Source organism: Mytilus trossulus, chromosome 14 (genome assembly GCF_036588685.1).
Source record: "Mytilus trossulus isolate FHL-02 chromosome 14, PNRI_Mtr1.1.1.hap1, whole genome shotgun sequence".
Taxonomy (NCBI): domain Eukaryota; kingdom Metazoa; phylum Mollusca; class Bivalvia; order Mytilida; family Mytilidae; genus Mytilus; species Mytilus trossulus.
In genome coordinates this window covers 66,025,213-66,046,392 of record NC_086386.1, presented here as the reverse complement: position 1 = coordinate 66,046,392, position 21,180 = coordinate 66,025,213, and the positions used below count along the sequence as shown (strand labels likewise).

The 21,180-nt window shown below is 32.7% G+C and overlaps 1 protein-coding gene across 2 annotated transcripts in view; it reads right to left on the bottom strand.

Moving 5' to 3' along the window:
* Positions 1 to 16,130: 16,130 nt before the first annotated feature.
* LOC134696054 (IgGFc-binding protein-like) overlaps positions 16,131 to 21,180 on the bottom strand; it is a 60,906-nt gene continuing 55,856 nt past the window's right edge. For both annotated transcript variants that reach the window (XM_063557620.1, XM_063557619.1), the window contains exon 5: positions 16,131 to 16,205. In XM_063557620.1, coding sequence (XP_063413690.1) covers positions 16,186 to 16,205 — 20 coding nt within the window. In that variant the 3' untranslated portion in view covers positions 16,131 to 16,185. The remainder of the gene's footprint in view (positions 16,206 to 21,180) is intronic.

Genomic DNA, 21,180 nt, shown 5'->3' with positions numbered 1-21,180 from the left:
TTACGGGACGTATTATGGTATACCGTTGTCTGTCCGTCGTCAAAATGTCGGACATTATCTCAAAAACGCTTTTAAGGGATAATTCGCGATCATCTTATTATGTTCATATAATACCATAAAAAATATATTCACCAAGTTTTATTTAAGAATTGAATGCTTCTTTTTGTAAATTTATTAGGGTGTAAAAGCGTTGACCGAAGTACATTTTGTATGAAGCGCGGAAGCGCTTCATTCTAAAAATGTACGCACGGTCAACGCTTTTACAACCCCATAAAGTTACAAAAAGAAGCATTCAATACTTATAATTACATTTTTTAGCTAGGATTATAAAAACACGATTTTCAAGAAGTTTAATTTTTAAATTCACCTGTGCACTATATTGTGGAACCTCGTGTCATCATGAATGAAATGTTATTGTCTCATGCAATTGCTTACGGAATAACATGTGATGTGCAATTAGCCAGCCAGAATAACGTATTATAATGAAACATACATCTAATGTAATTATTTTGATATGAAAACTAATAAAGAAGAAAATTGGGAATTCTTTATTTTATTTCTTCAAACTTCCTGACTTATGTGACGTAGTTTAAAAGTCTTTTTGCATGCCGGGAGTGAAATTAATCTCATTTTAGTCTTGTTCATTAACCATCCAATAACGCGATTTAAAGCGCATCGATGACTTTTGTTGTAGCTATTAACCAACTAAAAACAAGTGATAGCCATGCAACTTTTAAAATTAGATTGTAGGATTTATGTGAGGATTTTTTATACGAATTTTAGTAATAAAAGTAAATCATACAATAGAACATTTTTATGATTTTTTTTTTCTACAGATACTTTACACAAACATATGAAACTGACATGATCGATAGTGTATTAAAAATACATGTTTGTATTCTGACCTTTTTGCTTCAGTCCAGCAAAACATTTTCTGCTTGTACGATGGAAAAACAATGTGTATTGTTATGTGACACTTAGTGAATGTTGAATGGGGAGAGATCCGTTTGCGCAAAAAATGCGTCCTTTTGCGCCACAACTTTTTTTCTCCGATGCTACGTTTGCGCCATCTGTTTTAAAAATAATATGATATCATTTGCGCCGAAAATAAAATATACGATTGCGCCGAAAATAAAATATACGATTGCGCCAAATTAAAGAAAAATGACTTCTATTTTCTTGTCTTTTGGCATATCCTGTATCAAATCTTCAGCAAAGCAATCACCTACTTCACCTGGGTTCAGAAAAATATGGTGTAACCACTTGCTAACATCACTGCCAACTTTTTTATACTCTTTTGCTTGTTCAAGATTTTATATTTTCCGATCCCATGCCTGGCCAAGGTGAAAACGACATGCCTTGATGATAATTCTTGGGAAAAACTCTTTAACGACAACGTGCATTCTTTCCTCAAAATCTACATGTAAAATTCATTTGAAGATTAAATCTTTCACAACATTCCTTAGCAAAGAAACCATTTTCTATAACAGTCTCCTGATTTGGAAGGCAAAAGGCAACATAAAAGTGGAATATAATGTCCATTCCTGAATCAATATATTGTATATAATTGCTGGAAATACTCCAGACAACACTTTTAAAAATGTTCCATCAGCAAAAACATATTTTATATTTGTCACTGAAAACTTTTTATAATTAGTGTTTACCAGTTTGTTAATATCCATACCTTTAGTTTAATAGTAATCCTATTATTTATTACTCATCTTTCCCCAACAACAGTGACAATTATTTAATTAATAAAGATTTATAAGACAAAAAAATGATACTTAATATAATATATTAATCTTTAATATGAATACGAATACTTTTGTGTTCAGGTAAATTGGCGCAAATGAGTTCCGAAAACTGGCGCAATTGATACATTTGAGCAAGGATTTGTATCACTATACAAATCCTTGATTTGAGAAAAAAATTATTGGCGCAAATGATACCCCTGGAAAACAGTTATTGGCGCAAAAGGAGTGCTGCCGTTGAATGCATGGTTAAACTCAAGGTAATTAAAAGATTAGCACTATGTCATTCTGATCTTTGATTTTCATTCAGTGAATTCTAGCCGTCACTGTTCACATCGACCTGTATTTAAATCAAATTGGTTCTCATCTTCTTCTTTTTGTATACAATAGTCTATCGACATTCGATGATTACTACTGTTGGCATACATGGACCAGGCTATATACAAAATTTTAACCAATTTGTCCTTCACTATTGACAACGAGTATATACTCACATTTTCCCAAATTTACCCTTGGAAAAAATATGTAATAAATTTTTATTTTATCATTTTTTTTTGGGGTGGGTGGGTTGGGGGGGTTATTATTAAGATTCTTATTAATAATATTATTCTTCACAAAAGAATGTTATTTATAAACAAGCGTATGCGTTTAGTAATGACTTGTATATCACTTTTTGGGACACGCAAGACAGATAGTTCAAAATAGAAAGTTACAAGTTATCGGCCGTGTACACTCCTCAATACCCTCAGAAGTGAAACGATTCATGACAGGAAATCGCTTGAATACCTGGACGTGTCACCTCACAATACCTTTGGGAGAAATATCTTTAGTCATGCTGGTGATCAGATAAGGGAAGGTCCGAAATTATGAACAAATTAGATTTTCGAAAACAATTTTCACCGAACACTTATTTATGATTTGAACTTTGACTTTTCAACTAATTCCAATATAAACAGTTTAAAAATGACAGACCACGGTTGCTTAAAAAATAATAACATTTTCCGTATCAAGTTAGTTAGTCGGAAAAAACAACCGTACGATTGACAAGACATCGACACGCAATTACGACTTCATCAGGTTATTATCGTTTTGGTCCTTTGTGGTTCATAGAGATATCGTGGTTTCTGAATGGAGAAGATAACAACATGGCGGCACGCAGATAATTAATACTCTAAATTTAAAATCGATGGTGATCTCTTATCTAGCAGAATAAAACTTTAAAATATCTATGAATTTCAGCATTTTTACGACTGCATATTGGTATCACGTCGTCGTCGAAGACATTTGGCTTGAACTTTCCGGACAATAACTTTAAAGTCCTTAAATGGCCTAGCTAACTAAAGAAATTTTTAAAAGTGACAATTTGATCTAAGGAGAACCTTTCCGGAGTCCGTTTTTTCTGTCATACATAAAGTATTATATTTTTCGAATTTCATGTAGATTGTTTTTAATCTTTTCTGTTAATTTAAAAAAGAAGATGTGGTATAATTGTTAATGAGACAACTCTCTACAAGAGACCAACATGACACAGAAATAAACAACTATATGTTATCATACGTCCTTTAACAATGAGCAAAGTCCATGCCGCATAGTCAGCTGTAAAAGGTCCTGAAACTACAATGTAAAACAATTCAAAAAAGAAAACCTTAGTAAACTCTAAAAACACCGCAAAGGACCAGGCTCCTTTGTGCACAAAGGAGCACAAATGAGCACTAAGGAACCCAAAGATGTTTGTTAAGAGCACAAAGGACCTGAAATTCCCTTTAATTTAGTTCCCTTTTTCTATATGTCTCTGTTTTTAGTAATGACAATGCCTGACATGATGATTGAGGCTAGATGAGTTAGGAAGTAAACTTCTGTGCTGATTTATATCAATTCTTTGATTATATCTCCTCAAAAGCTGGTCGAAACAAAGAAACCTTTTGACCAATATGAAAATGATTTCACCAAAAGAACCTTTGTGAGCAAGCTTCAAAGACTCATAACTGCTCCACAAGTATAATCTGATAGAATTTCAATCATGTCAAGCAGATATTATCAACATCTACTTAATTAGTCTTATTAAATAATATGTCTAAATATCTAAAAAGTTATAGTATTCAAAAGGTATTGCAAAATTATTCCTTTTCATTTTTTGTTTGGTTATATGGATACAAATATAAGTGATACATGTACCAATACAATATTTGTTGTGGTATAAAAGTGTAGTAATTTACATTTACTGTAACATTATGCAAATATAGATGTGGTAGTCACCACTTGCCGATTGAGTCTGGAAGGTGGCAGGGTTTACCGAGAGAAGACTGAATCTGCCGTCTCTGTGACTCAAACGACATTGGTGACGAATACCATTATATTATGAATTGTGGATCTTTTATGTTTAAAAGAAAGAAATTTTTACCTACATACTGCTGGTATAACCCTAATATCTATAAGTTTGACCAACTGTTTAATTCATGTAATATTGTAATATTAGAAAAACTATGTAAAATTTATCAAAGTTATAAATGTGAAAGTCAGTCCTCCAAGTTAATTACATTGTATTGTTCACACATGCTTGTAAAAATTGTACCTTATAGTTATATTTATGTATGTTCTCTATAACTATGTAATTGTAGTTTTATGAGAAATAAAGTATTCGTATATTCGTAACTATGTTACTTCACACGAATTAAGAAATAAACAAATGAATGGAACAGATGCTCCGCAGGGTGTAGCTTTATACGACCGCAGAGGTCGAACACGGTGAACGGTTGGGGCTAGTATGTACACAACATTCAAGCTGGATACAGCTCTGAATTTGGATTGTGATTAAATATTTGATATATAATTTAGGTTTCTGATACAGAATGAATGTGGACTTATGAACTTAAAATATTTTATTTTGCTTTTGAGCAATTCGCCAAGCTGTTGAATATTAATCCTTTCAACAAAAAAATACTTGAAGAAATTTTATTTGTAATTTCTGAAATCTGAAATGGGAAAAATTGACCCCCCCTTTCTCCCCCAATTTTTTTCATCTCACCATTTACGTTATTCCAAAAATGATATAATTTCAAATTTCTAATGGAGTTTGCAACAATAACTACTCATTTGAATACATCATATTATATTAAAATATAAAATGTCATACAGTCATGGTGATGATGCCCCTGCTAGCATATAACATTATAAATGGACATAAATCAAGAACTGTAATAGAGCTGCCAAAAATTGAACTTAAACTAAAGGTTATAAGCATTATATACACATTTCACAAAAAAACTAGTTGAGACAAACATAAGTTAAAGAGAACAGAAACTAAAACATTCTTCAATTTTTCCATTTGTAAAAGGGCATAATCCTAGAATGATAATCAAAGTGCTTGTAATCACTGAATGGTTATTAAAGACTGCTTTAATTTACCAGTTGGTAGAAAGTGAATTTTGCATTGTATATTGTATATAGCATTGATTTAAGTTATTTCAACTACTATTCTGGACAAAGAAAGATAACTCCAATTTTCAAAGAAGATTTGACAAAGCATGTACTTTAGGTAATACACGTACAACAACCATTCTAGACATAGAAAGATAACTCCAATTTATTGTCTTGAATCTACAAAAATGCTTGTTTTTGGCCCTTAATTCCTAGACTGTTTGCCCCACAACCTAGAAAACATTCTCATGGTATTAAACATAATGTGGTACAATTTCAGAACAATTGAAATACTAATACACAATTTTTTGTACTGACACTAGATTAATGATTGGTTTCGGCACCTTTGGAACCCTTATTTCTAAACCTTACGGACCATAACCCCCAAAATCAATCCCAAACTTCCTTTTGGATTTATAAACATTGGGTTATAATTTTATTGATTTCTTTTTACTTATACTAAAGTTATTATCCGGAAACCATCAGTCTTCGGACGACGCTAATAGGATACCAATTTACGACCGCAAACATTTCTGCAGTTGAATAAAAATTTCAAACATGTACAAATGAACAATGAAATATAGGCTTGATATATGCCTTATATTTTTTTTTAACATAATTGAAGGACCATTTACACTCAGGACCGAGTCATCAGTAGTCAGTACACATGGTACAGATGTATTAAAACAACCTAGCATCATATTGCTAGTAGCGGGAGTAGCATTCTCTGATAAAATTATTCCTTTTTTTTTATAATATGTTTGGTTCAAATCAAAATAGAATGCTTTTATCTCCCTAATACTTACATTGTACATAGAGGTGATACTACTTTGACAAATCCTTGTACATGAGAGTTGGCTGTCAAATCTTTATTTCACAAAGAATAAATTGCATAACAATGAACTGAGCTAAAAGCAAAGTACTTTAATAATACACTTAGGCAGCAACCATTTGATTTTCTGGGGTGGGGGGGGGGGCTATGTTTTTTTTGTGGAAAAAAAAGTTTGTTTCAAGTTTTTGGTGAAAAAAATAATTTGTTTTGGACCCTGAGAAAAAAAATGTTTGTTTCACCCTCAGCTTGTATTTAATGCTTAAATTGAAAAGAAAAAAAATGTTTTCGGTTTATCGCTAACAAATAGATTGTTGTTCGCTGAAGGCGAAAATAAATGTTTATACAGAAAAAAACCCCATAGATTCCATATCTACAACCAATGAAAATCAAATATCCCTCTCATAGACTAGCATTTAAATCACAGTTTTCTAAAATGGTTGCTAGGTGGAATATAGAACTAAAACATTTGAAACAACATATCTTGAATATTTCAAATCCATGTACATTTAATAATATAAATTCTCAAATTCACTATATTTTTCCATTTTTTATCTTCTTTTCGAGACTGTATATTGACCTCTAGGTGACTTTCAATTACATTCAGTTTGGTGTGGGCTGGGAACAGTATATCTAACGGGAAATGAATCTGATAGGCTTTTCAGTACAAAATTGATAAAATCTCGTACTCCCCGAGACTTATGAGATTTATAGATTTTGGTAGCGTCTGACTGAAAAAATATCGGAACTGCTCAATAAATTAACCACATAACTCTAATCATAAATAAATACAGGTTTTGTCATAAAGTAAATATATTTTGTCATATGAAATTACCAAAATAAGTTTGATTTAGTCAATATAAATGTTCCTGATGTGGGTTGTCAACTTGATGTTTGATTGTTGTACATGTATGATATAACCAGATACTCAGCAGGGTGCAGCTTTATACGACCGCAGAGGTTGAACCCTGAACATTTTGGTCAAAAAAAGTATTGGCATATTACATTCAAGCTTAGGTTTTGAAATAATAGGGGAAATGGAAAGGGGAAGGGGGGTACATTTCTATAAAATACAATTTTTCTAAAAGATGAGTCCATTTATTTTCAATAAATAATAAATATTGAAGTCTACATGTATCTCATACATCTAGAAAAAGGTTCAACATTAATTCTATAGATAAAGGAAGATGTGCGTATTAACAAATTCCAAATGTGGACAAACCTACATTAAATATTCTACTTCAATTGGTGGAGAAGATCAAATTAAAAAGTTGCAATGGTTAAATACTCCAATGGCAGTCTTTTCTACTAAAATATCATGTGTAGAATCTGATATACCATTTTGGGTCTATATATTGTCCTTTATATTAATAGATATAGGAAGATGTGGTGTGAGTGCAAATGAGACAACTCTCCATCCAAATAACAATTTAAAAAGTAAACCATTATAGGTTAAAGTACGGCCTTCAACACGAACCCATCGAATAAATCTGTCTCATTAGTGTATGATAGTTACATAGGGTTCATACCCATCGACAAACTCTGTCTCATCAGTGTATGTACATTATATAAGGTCCATATCCACCGAATAACTCGGTCTCATCAGTGTATAAATGTTATTGAGGGTTCATACCTATCGAATAACTCTGTCTCATTGATTAGGGTATATATCCATCGAATAGCTTTGTCTCATTGGTGTATGGCCATTGTAAGGGGCATGTACCAAATAAATAACTCTGTTTCAATGGTGTATTACCGTAGTATATGTTTTATACCCTTCAAATAACTGTGTCTCATTCGTGTGTGTACGTTGTTATAGTGTTTATGTATTTTGTATAACTGTGTCTCATTGGTATTTTACCGTTGTATGGTCTATACCCATCTAATAACTCGGTCTCATAGTTGTATGAACGTTATATAGAGCATTCATCTTCTAGTTACCACTAGATTGATTGCATGATGTTTGTTTTACTTCCAGTGACAAATATTTCATTCATGTTCAGGACGAGATCATATTATGGATGACTATACTTACAGACTGTATCTAAGAACCATACACAGTTCTTACAGACTACATCTTAGAACCACAGCACAGACAATACACACTGTACCTAAGAACCACAGATAATACTTACAGACTATGTTTAAGAACTATAGGCTATACTTACAAACTGTATCTAAGAACCATTGACTATACTTACAGACTATACCTAAGAACCACAGACAATATTTACAGACTGCACCTAAGAACCATAGATTATACTAACCGACTGTATCTAAGAACCATAGACTATACTTACAGACTGTACCTAAGAACCACAGACAATACATACAGACTGTACCTAAGAACCGTAGACTATACTTACAGACTGTACCTAAGTACCATAGACAATGCTTACAGACTATATCAAAGAACCATAGACTATACTTACAGACTGTATCTCAGAACCATACACAGTACTTACAGACTACATCCAAGAACCACAGACAATACATACAGACTGTACATAAGAACCACAGCTCAGACAATACATACAGACTATACCTAAGAACCATAGACTATACTTACAGATTGTACCTAAGAACCATAGACAATACCTACAGATTACATCTAAGAACCACATACAATACGTACAGACTGTACATAAGAACCCCAGACAATGCTTACAGAGTAAATCTAAGAACCACAGACAATACTTATAGACTGCATATAGGAACCATATACAATACTTTTAGACTATATCTAAGAACAATATGCAATACTTAGGGACTGTATCTAAAAACCAATACAATACTTACAGATTGTATCTAAGAGCCACCGCAATACTTATAGATTGTATCTAAGAACCACAGAGTACTATACTTATAGACTACATCTAAGAACCACAGACAATACATACATACTGTACCTAAGAACCATAGACTATACTTACAGACTGTACCTAAGAACCACAGACAATACATACAGACTACATCTAAGAACCACAGACAATACATACAGACTGTACATAAGAACCATAGACAATGCTTATAGACTATATCTAAGAACCGTAGACTATACTTACAGACTGTATCTAAGAACCATACACAGTACTTACAGACTACATCTTAGAACCACAGCACAGACAAAACACACTGTACCTAAGAACGACAGATAATAGTTAAAAACTATATCTAAGAACTATAGACTATACTTACAAACTGTATCTAAGAACCATTGACAATACTTACAGACTGTAGCTAAGAACCACAGACAATACCTACAGACTACATCTAAGAACCACATACAATACATACATACTGTACATAAGAACCATAGACAATACTTAAAGACTATATTTAAGAACCATAGACTATACTTACAGACTGTATCTAAGAACCATACACAGTACTTACAGACTACATCTTAGAACCACATCACAGACAAAACACACTGTACCTAAGAACGACAGATAATAGTTACAAACTATATCTAAGAACTATAGACTATACTTACAAACTGTATCTAAGAACCATTGACAATACTTACAGACTGTACCTAAGAACCATAGATTATACTTACAGACTGTATCTTAGAACCATAGACTATACTTACAGACTGTACCTAAGAACCACAGAAAATACATACAGACTGTACCTAAGATCCATAGACTATTCTAACAGACTGTACCTAAGAACCACAGACAATACCTACAGACTACATTTAAGAACCACATACAATACATACAGACTGTACCTAAGAACCATAGACAATGCTTACAGGCTTTATCTAAGAACCATAGACTATACTTATAGACTGTATCAAAGAACCATACACAGTACTTACAGACTACATCTTAGAACCACAGCACAGACAATACACACTGTACCTAAGAACCACATATAATACTTACAGACTATATCTAAGAACCATAGACTATACTTACAGACTGTATCAAAGAACCATACACAGTACTTACAGACTACATCTTAGAACCACATCACAGACAATACACACTGTACCTAAGAACCACAGATAATACTTACAGACTATATCTAAGAACTATAGACTATACTTACAAACTGTATCTAAGAACCATAAACAGTACTTACAGACTGTACCTAAACCCCACAGACAATACTTACAGATTATACTTACAGACTGTATCTAAGAACCATAGACTATACTTACAGACTGTACCTAAGAACCACAGACAATACATACAGACTGTACCTTAGAACCACAGACAACACCTACAGACTGTCAAAAATAAGTGTGGTTTATAATGTTTTTGAATTTGGACTGCAATCAGCGCCGTTTTTTAATTACCCTGTTTGCATTCTGTGATAAAATGAATGTGATTATAACAAATCTAAAGTGACAGAATCTTAGTTTGATACGCTGGCATCAATAGTTTGAATGACATTTTATTGATATTATCGGAAATTATTAGGATAATAGTGAGTATGTTTTTTAACACATGTCTGGTACTGTATTGTATCTTTATCACCTATATATAGAACGACAATAAAATCACTGATTATCAGTTACAATTAGGTAGTGTCTAGTCCCGCCAATTTAATGTTCCTGCGGTGCATAAAAAAGTTATAATTATATTTATCTATTCATTAGAAGTGTCTTTGGTTTCAGGTTCCAGATATTTTTTTCAAATTCTATCCATTTATATGGTTTGATTGGTGTTCATTCAGTGGTAAAAAAAAATCACACCAGACACATTATCTAATTCATGAATAGATTGTCACTAAATACAAAATTGTGGCAAAATGTTTTTTTATAGACCAGATCACGGCACTTGTTACTATCCATGGGAAGAACCACTATCAACGTATATTTATGTAAATACTAGAACACACCTGTGATATCGCGGGTCTGTGACTAAATTAAAGTATATAACTATACGCAAGCCTTATTTTAGTATTAGTATTGTCGATTTCCGATTATAAGATACGCAGTTTTCTCTGCTTTCAAATCTTTCTGTTTGAACCCGTCGAACTGAAACTTATCAATTATTGGTAATATTAATTATTAGGAAAACAAAAGGTCATGGAATGGTGTATATTCTAATCAACAGCATTGTCCTATATTAGTTATAAATAAGGTTGAATTCTTTGATTCGCTGTTTTACGTCATGCCCGCTAACAAATTGATACCTGTACCTATACGTCTTATTTTTAGTCCAGATTTTCAGTATTCGTATTGTTATCTTAGAAAGTCTTACTGATTTTAACCCTGTGATTATGACCCGTGTATATAGCATATTAATCCTGAATACATCGTTTGGTGGTGCGCCTGTCAGATGCAGAACGTACAGATAAGGTAATAGGTAACAGGTGAATATACTATTGGTATTAGTATCGGACTCTACCCGGAACTTCTTAATTATTGGAAATATAATAATTACGTCGAAAACAAAAGGGGTGGAGTGGTGTAATTTTTAATCTACACATTTGTACTATATTTAAGTTATATATAAGGTTCAATTCTTTGATTCATCGTTTTTACGTGATGACGGCTGACAAATTGGACCTCGTTATTTTAGTATTATAGATACGTTGATAGTGGGTCTTCCCATGGATAGAAACAAGTGCTGGTGGACCAGATACATAATCTGAGACGGAAATAGATTGCCACTAAATACTTAGCTCTATAGAGAAAAGATACAGTTCTTAAACGTCTTCTGTAATGAAAAATCTAGTGCTCAAGCAGGTCCGTGATGATTTTAGTTTGACAAGCCGAAGTCCCTGTAGTTTAATTTAATCTATTAATTCTAAAACTGAATTTGCTTACACTTTTATGTAACAATTAAAAAAAATATTGCAATCTTGCAATAGGTACTAAATATCTGCCTGTTTATTTTAACAGCGTATAATAGTATACCATTTCAAAAGAGAGAAAAAAAGAAACTTTTTTTCGTTTTTGTATTCATGTATATACCTTTGATACCTCAAACGTAGAGAGCTCAAATAAAAATATATAATGGAATCAAAAGCGGAATCCTTCCGGAGTAAACCTGTTCAATGAAAATCTATATACACGTTGGCGTTTATGTACGTTGTTTTCTTACTTTCACAAGCACATCATACACCGTTCAAGTTTATGTTCAACTTAATGTCTTCAATGAAATTGAAGGATACGGCGTTGTAAACAACACTGATGTAAAACCCGGAATACATCGGGAAACTTGTGTCGTTTAACATTTTCTAAACTGATTTCATTACCCTCAAAATAATTACCAGCTGATTACTATGACCAATCTGAATGTCATCTGGATATTTCTGTTTTGTTTCATGGGACTTATAAAAATAATTAAGATCTTTGAAAATAACTTTCTGTAACAAAAATGGCGAAGAAAGCAATGATGTCAGGAGTATCAACAGCGATTGGTTTATATTTTTAAAATTTGTTATCAGTACTAAAAGATTTTGCTAGACCGTACTTGCTAGACTTCAAAGCACTAAGGTATTATATGTTAACGTTAGCGATTGGTTGATCGCACTGTTAAGTTTTTGTTAACGATATTATCAGAAATTTGTTAGACCGCACGGTCTCACGGTCTTACTTTGTTAGTTATATAAGAAGACTAAAAAACCTAATATATTTCTTATATTAAAGGATAAAAAGTATAGGATGGGATGGATTTTCATTGGATTTGCTGAATGATATATGTACACAGTTTTAGAAAAGGTATTACTTCAAACGATTGAAATTCTACTTTTAGCCAATTTTTTTGAAAATATGTGACATCTTCCCCACCCCCCTTTTTGCAATATTTTATAACATATAAATGCAGATTGTTGCAATGGATACACCAAATTGAAATTATATTTTACCATTTTATATACTGGATATAAAATCTATGGAAGATTCTGATTACATACATATGCCCATATATGACCTGGGGTCGGTAACAAGAAGCATTTGTATGTCTTACGAACGTCTAAAGGGCGTCTTAAGATTTAAGAATGTAACAAGACCCTACCTCAGACCTATCTTAGAAAGATTGACAGCCCTTAATGTTTTGAAAAAGTGCATGATTTAAGAACGATTCTTAGGTCTACCTTAAAAGCATTCTTACTAATTCCGGTAACACAAAATCATTCTAAAATTTTGGTCAGTTATTAAGTTTTCTTAAAACAAACTTAGCAACTTAGGGGTGTACCAAGAACAATTCACAATAGCTTCACATGACATTATTTGTAAGAGTGGTCCCGACTACTCTTAGCTGTACATTGAATTTCACTTGTTAATATTAGAACACGTTGCTTAAAAAAGTTTAAAATACGTCAATCTTAAAACTTTTTTATTCTAATTATTAATTCATCTGTATAGGAAATTATATATCAGTGTTTTCTTGACCATGTATGTGGAGGATGGAAGTTTCTCTTTTTTTGTAAATCATTACTATTTTGGCTTTTGGCTTGTTGAGATAAGTGTTAAATATAAAGCAAGGAGAAATTTGTGACCTTTTTCAATTTTAGACCAAGATTTCCAAATGGTAAAGTTTAAATCACTTCTTAAACTTTATGGAAGCCATCATGAGTTGGTTGACCAATTATTTACCGGCTTTGTAATATAATGAGGAAAACGATGGGCACCACACGTGGAACAGGATTTGCTTACCCTTCCGAATCAACTTAAATCATCTCCAGTTTTTAGTGTTTTTTTTAAATTTTTGCCTATTGTGTATTTTTTGTTCACGCATCGTTAACAATATCATGGAATTTGACAAGAGAGTCATACAAGTGAGAAGTTCAGCTCTTTAAACCAGGTTCAATCCATCATATTTTTACACTTAGAAAATGCCTGTAACAAGTCAGGGAATATGACAAGTGTCGTCCATTCGTTTGATTTGTTTAATCATTTGATTTTGCCATTTGGTTATGGACTTAATTTCCCTTTTCAATTTTCCTCGGAATTAAGTATATTTGTGATTTTATTTTTTGTAAGAAGGCTTTTAAAATGTGAAAAAAATATTGTTCAAAGTGAAAAAAGATAAGAAGATGTGGTATGAGTGCCAATGAGACAACTCTCCAACCAAATTATAAAAGTAAACCATTCTAGTAGTGATTTGACCAAACTGAACGGTAGGATAGAAAAATAAGCCCAAGTCATTTGAGACTCGTCATTTATACTCGATTCAAATAATAGGGGCTTCAAAAGGATTGTCCTGAGACAAGCACACTTTTATTAAAATAAAAAATGTTCTATAAGCAGTTAAAATAATTTAATGTTTGAAGCGGTGCAAATTTTTAATTCAATTTTACTTTTATCAAAAAAGGGCCGGAAGAATAATGGTGGTCTGCGGCCAGAATTGTTTTCCTTATGTTAAATGGGTAGTTGATTGTTATGCGCATTTAATCGTTCATTAAAACGTTTCTATGGTTCATTTAAGGTGATTCTAATTTCTTTGCGAGGAACCAAAAACGGAGACACCAGAAAGTTATTAAGAACTCGTAACTTGAAAACTATTACGATGCAACTTAAGGGAGAAATAAGAGCGATCTACGAACAACCTGAGGGAGCTTTGATTTACACTCTTTGAGTGATCTAAGAATCATCTTATCTTCCCCTTAATTCAATACTTACGACCTCTCTTAATAAAATTTCTTGTTACAGGCCATTGACACAAACAGTAAGCTTGATATTGCAAGAAAGCAATGAAAAGGGGATGATAAAATTCATAAGGGCAAATTTTAGTATTTTTTCCTAACTGTTTATTGCTACCTAATTGTAAGTTTTGGGTTCGGACTAGCTCAAGCAATAAAAACACGTCTTACGTTGACGACATTTAATAAAAGAGAGAGTGTAAATGAAAAGGCGTTTCCGGACATCACTTGTACAATTCCGTAAAACATATCAAATAGACCACTTTCGAGTTCATCCGTCACCGTAAAAAACTCGTCAATTATACGCGCCTTTATCACCGTCATTTGTGCGTTTAGGGGCGTCGTCACTTCCTTCCAATGTTGAGCGAGTGGTTGGAAAACACAGGCACTTGTCTCAAAAAAAAAATTTCCTATATACCTTAATATAACACAAGGTACTTAACTAAATTTTTAGAAAATGACACCCAGTCCCGAATTCACGTCATTTTTTTTATTTCTCGGTTTTCAAACCTACTTAAACTTAATATGCCGTAAATCTAAATTGATTTATCTACACAATGGTATATGACACGACTATCACTGTTGTCGGGATCATTAGTAGCAGGCCTCAGAAGTCGGTCAACGGGATGTTTTTTTGCATTCGTCTCAATTTTTGGCAACACCCGGTCCGCATGTAATTTTATACTGGTTTCTCATTGGTCAATCGTCTGGCTAAAAATAAATGTGGGAAATTTTGGTCAATTTATAACTCTACATTAGTGTCGTTGTGTACACGTGTGTTTCATAACAAAGTTATTTGGGTTTGTTTCACATAATCTGTAAAGAATTTACAATAAAGGTAATAATTCATAGTCAGAGGGAAGCTAACAGTTTTTATTTTAATATTTTTTTATAATAATTCAATCACTGCGGGCTGGGTGTTGCCAAAAATTGAGACGAATGTAAAAAACATCCCGTTGACCGACTTCTGAGGCCTGCTACCAATGATCCCGACAACAATGATAGTCGTGTCATATACCATTGTGTAGATAAATCAATTTAGATTTACGGCATATTAACTTTAAGTAGGTTTGACAACCGAGAAATAAAAAAATAACGTGAATTCGGGACTGGGTGTCATTTTTCAAAAAAATTAGTTAAGTACCTTGTGTTATATTAAGGTATATAGGAAATTTTTTTTTTGAGACAAGTGCCTGTGTTGGAAAACTATAATTCTATATTGTACGAATTATTCGGCAAATTGAATTCTCAAAATTGACAATCAACACTGCTGTCATTAGGGAATTGTCAGTAAGTACCTACAGAGCAACCATTATTTCTAGTTTATCTTGCACAAAGACGATCACCAAGACGCTTGATGAACGCAAATAGTGCAGGGATACAGGCGAGCCCCTCTATCTGGTAAATGACGTCATAAAGGCGTGCATAATTGACGAGTTTTTGTCGGTGACGGATGAACTCGAAAGTGGTCTATTGATTTACACATATATAAAACATATATATATCTAATTAGATAACAGCTGACCAATTTGATGAAGCAACTTTATTGCGGGTTTTTTTCGCAACATCTTCCTGTTGGAATTATCTACCAATTGCAGGATCTGAAAGTATAAATAAAACTTTTATATAAACATGCATCGGCTGTCTCGAGCGTATGTCTGTCGAACGGAATCGGTTTATTAAGGTAAAGTTACAGTATGTCACAGATTTCAACTCTGGCTCGATGAACTACAACTGAAAATCGAAAAAAACATGCATTTGTCATTTGAAATATTACAGATTGGATTTTTTTTTTAAATGGGTGAACTTTTGTATAAAGAATGCACATAAAATCGTCGAAAAAACATCTAAAACTTGTATTAAAATCAGCAAATCTCTAATTCTACTCAATAAAAGTCTTAAAATAAGCAAATCTTTTATTCTACTCAATAAAAGTCTTAAAATCAGCAAATCTCTTATTCTACTCAATAAAAGTCTTAAAATCAGTAAATCTTTCATTCTACTCAATAATGTCTTAAAATGTATGTAAATTTTTAGCAAAATCTGCCACATAGCCCATTTAGTCTTCCTTGACCGAATACACATATTTTAAAAGAATCTTGAAATTATGAATGTCAATTCAATTGATAAACATTCTGAATACACTGTCACTTATAACAAAACAATAATCTCATGAAGTCGAAAGCGGGGATTTATTCAAAGTATCCAATCAAATAATTGAGGATTGATTTATTTAATCAAAACCAAGTTAGAAAATATCAAAATTTAGAAAAGATTTAAAATCATTGTGATAAAAAATAGAATAAAAATGGGGAATTTGTCAAAGAGACAACAACCAGACAACGGTCGAAGACCACCAATTGGTATATAATGCTGTGAGAAACTCCCGCAACCGGTAGCATCCTTCAGCTGACCCGACCCATAAACAAATATGTATACTAGTTCAGTGCTAATTAGACGTCATACTAAACTCCGAATTACACACAAGAAACATAAAATTAAAAATCTTACAAGACAGAGACAGAGGCTCCTTTCTTACTAGGGACAGGTGAAAAAATGCGGCGGGGTTAAACATGTTTTTGAGATCTCAACCCTCCTCCAATATCTCTAGCGAATGAAAAAAAAAAACAATCGTCCGATGTCAGAAAATAAAATAAACAAAATGTCAATAATACATGAATAACAAAGGTCTTAGGACTACTAGCAGTTATTGACATGCCAGCTCCAGACCTCAATTAAACTGATTGAAAGATTATACTTTCCTCTTAAAATATATGAGAAGAACATAACCCATGTCATGCTAACAACTGGTTTTAGAATAAATGTGTTTAATTCCGATGCAAAGACCCTATAAGTGAATCAATTTTAAAGCCAAAATATGCAATCTTTAGTGACTTGACAACAGTATCGTAACGGTTCCTTAATAAGTCTGTTTAAAGGTTTTATAAGATTTTGAGGTGAAAACTAACATCTTTATGCTTTGTATGGATTTTATCATAAAAGATTGATAAAGCTTACAATGACCACCTGAACGTATAAGATGAGTTGAGTTATATTTACGAATGATGTCCTTGTACCAATGATAAAATTTAGTAAATGTTTTGACTAGTTTGTGATATCGAAAACCCTGGTGTAATGATTTTTCAGTAATACATTAATTTCTTTCGCTAAAATCTTAAACGTTGCTACATACACGAGCGAATCGTTGAGATATATAAACACCATAAGATGGTGACATGGTAACGCCACAATCTAAAAATGGATTATTAACTATAGGAAATGAAAAGTCATATTTTTTTTGAATAAAGGTTCCTGTTTATTATATAGATATCAAAAACGAGAAAGGGCAGAGGTCATTGTTAGTATTATCTTTTATTTATATAAATTAATTTTGGTTGTGACGCGTCTTCTGATTGGCTGACGGTATTTTGTTATCAGCCCATAGACATAATTTAGTCATGTGACCGTTACGTCATCAACTTTTTTTCATGGTTTTCTACGGGTTAAAATGGAACTAAGAATTAAATTGTAAGAAATGACTGTAATATTTTTCTGTATATTCGAAATAACATAAAAAAATGTGGTGCACGCTGTTAAATAACCCGCTACGCGCGTTATCTAGTTTGCACCAAATTGTTTATGTTATTTCTTCATAGACAGAAAAAATATTACAGTCATTCTTGCTGCCGACCGTTTTTCAAGGTTGCATTTCATATGCCGGAAAACACGACAGCTCGACGTCTGTGACGTAACATGTCAAACAACGACGTCATTCGATATATGACGTCACGAAATAATGACCATTACATTTCGGACCCATTGGCGAAAACATAACAGTGTTTAATCTTCGGTCTTTTAGTTGAAAGAGATACAGCATTGATGCATGAGAAGCTTGCATACATTTAACCATGGACATATGTGTCCCTCCGGCAGCAAGAGGGTTAAATAAAGTAAAATCAACAGGACACATTTCTTTGGTATATACAAACTGAAGTCGTCATTATTGATAGCCAATATATCATCCAAGTACTGTTAAATTTTTGTATCAGATGTTTATTCGATGGGTATTTATTGATGTTAGTCATAAATTGTAACTCATAACTCCGCAATAAGTTGTGCACAGTTAATCCCATTGGAATTTCGATAACTTGACGAAATATGGAATCTCCAAAGCGAAAAAAATGGAAGATTGTAAACGATTACTTAACTTATTTGTTTTATATGTATACAAACAATGGCTTATATAACACATTCTACCAGTCCGTAACTAAGAAAGTCACCATTTTGAATTCCGATTTTTTTGGGGATATGTATTTTCTCAAAAAATTAATTATATATTCATATTTTGAGCCTCAAAATCTTCTTTTTGTCTATATTGAAAACATTCTGAAGCGTACGAAAAGTAAAAATACGTTTAGTATTCATGTTTGACATCCAGAATTAACACATGACGTAACATTGTTTAGATGCTAAAGACAATGCAACAGTTTCGCGGACTTTTCATTTATGCCATTTTTAAGCCAAACTATTTTGACATTTATTTTAATATGTGGCATTAGAATGGAGATAACTGCGTCGCTAGGTAAACTCAATTTGCGACAGTAAAATCTACGTTTTACGAAGGCCAAGCTTAAAATACAATACAGTTATCTCCTAATTTTAGCATCGTTTGTTTACGTTTCCTTGTTAATTGTGATGCTTGTCGGTTTCACAAGCGTGTATTTTCCCGTAAAATGCTTATATTCTGACGTCATCGTTCTATGACGTCGGTAACCTCATTAAAAAAAAAGATGACATGGGAGTAAGATCGGAACAGCCGAAGCAAATATATTCATATTTTACCACGGGTCTGTACCTATGGTTCAAATCTTTTAAAATTTATACAAAATGTTTAGGTTGGCCTAGTTTATTAATGAAAAAAAAAAATAATAACAAAAATTAAACGACAGGGTTTTTTTTTTTGGGTATAGTGTTGGGTACCCCCTTAAGTTTACCATAAATGTTGAAGGTCGAACTTCATTTGGTATCTTGAGGATAGACTTATGTTTTTTTTGTCAATTGTATCTCATTTTTTTTTATACTACATATAAGATAGAAAGTGAACGTTTAATGTCGCAAGATTGTCTTCCTTTATCTATGGATGGATGCTTCATTAGTAGTTAAAATCGGGTTATATCTTGTGTAAATTTCGAGCATAGAATGTTATAAATAAAATTTAATGATCTTAAAATTAAATTGATTTATTGCATTACAAATACATTTAGTTGTTTATTCTGTTTCAAATGTACGTCAGTCCCATATTTACGTTTTGTCATTTAAATAATTTTAACCATATATTTAAACATACGAAAGAATTGATTTGAAGCGCCTCGTGGACTTTGGTCATATATTAACACGTTGCTCACAAATTTTCATTCCACGAGTATTTTTTAAGATTGAACAACCCACCAGTCCCTCCCTCCCTAATAGTTATCAAAAGTACCAGGATTATAATTTTATACGCCAGACTACATAAGACTCACCAGTGACGCTCAGATCAAAATAGTTAAAAAGCCAAACAAATACAAAGTTGAAGAGCATTGAGGACCCAAAATTCCAAAAAGTTGTGCCAAATACGGCTAAGGTAATCTACTCCTGGGGTAAGAAAATCCTTAGTTTTTCGAATAATTCAAAGTTTTGTAAACAGAAAATTTATATAAATGACCATATGATTGATATTCATGTCAACACCGAAGTGCTGACTACTGGGCTGGTGATACCCTCGGGGACGAAACGTCCACCAGCAGTGGCATCGACCCAGTGGTGTAAATAGTTATCAAAAGTACCAGGATTATAATTTTATACGCCAGACGCGCGTTTCGTCTACATAAGACTCATCAGTGACGCTCAGATCAAAATAGTTAAAAAGCCAAACAAATACAAAGTTGAAGAGCATTGAGGACCCAAAATTCCAAAAAGTTGTGCCAAATACGGCTAAGGTAATCTACTCCTGGGGTAAGAAAATCCTTAGTTTTTCGAATAATTCAAATTTTTGTAAACAGAAAATTTATATAAATGACCATATAATTGATATTCATGTCAACACCGAAGTGCTGACTACTGTGCTGGTGATACCCTCGGGGACGATACGTCCACCAGCAGTGGCATCGACCCAGTGGTGTAAATAGTTATCAAAAGTACCAGGATTATAATTTTATACGCCAGACGCGCTAAAACAAACAAAATTGCTGCTATATATATATATAAATATTGTGCGCACGGTCAACGCTTTTACAACCCTATGAAGTTACAAAAAGAAGCATTCAATACTTATAATTACATTTTAAGCTATGATCATGAACACACGAATTTTATAATTGTTTTATTTAATTCGCCTGTGCACTTTATTGTGGGACCACGTGTTATCATGAATGAAAAGTTTTATTCGAGTGATGCAATTGCTTTAGGAATAACACGTGATGTGTAGTTAGCCAATCAAAATAAAGTATTATAATGAAACATACAACTTATGTAATTATTTACTGTTGGTTTCCCTTCAGTGACCAATTGTCATCAAGTTTTAATTTGTTGGCCAGT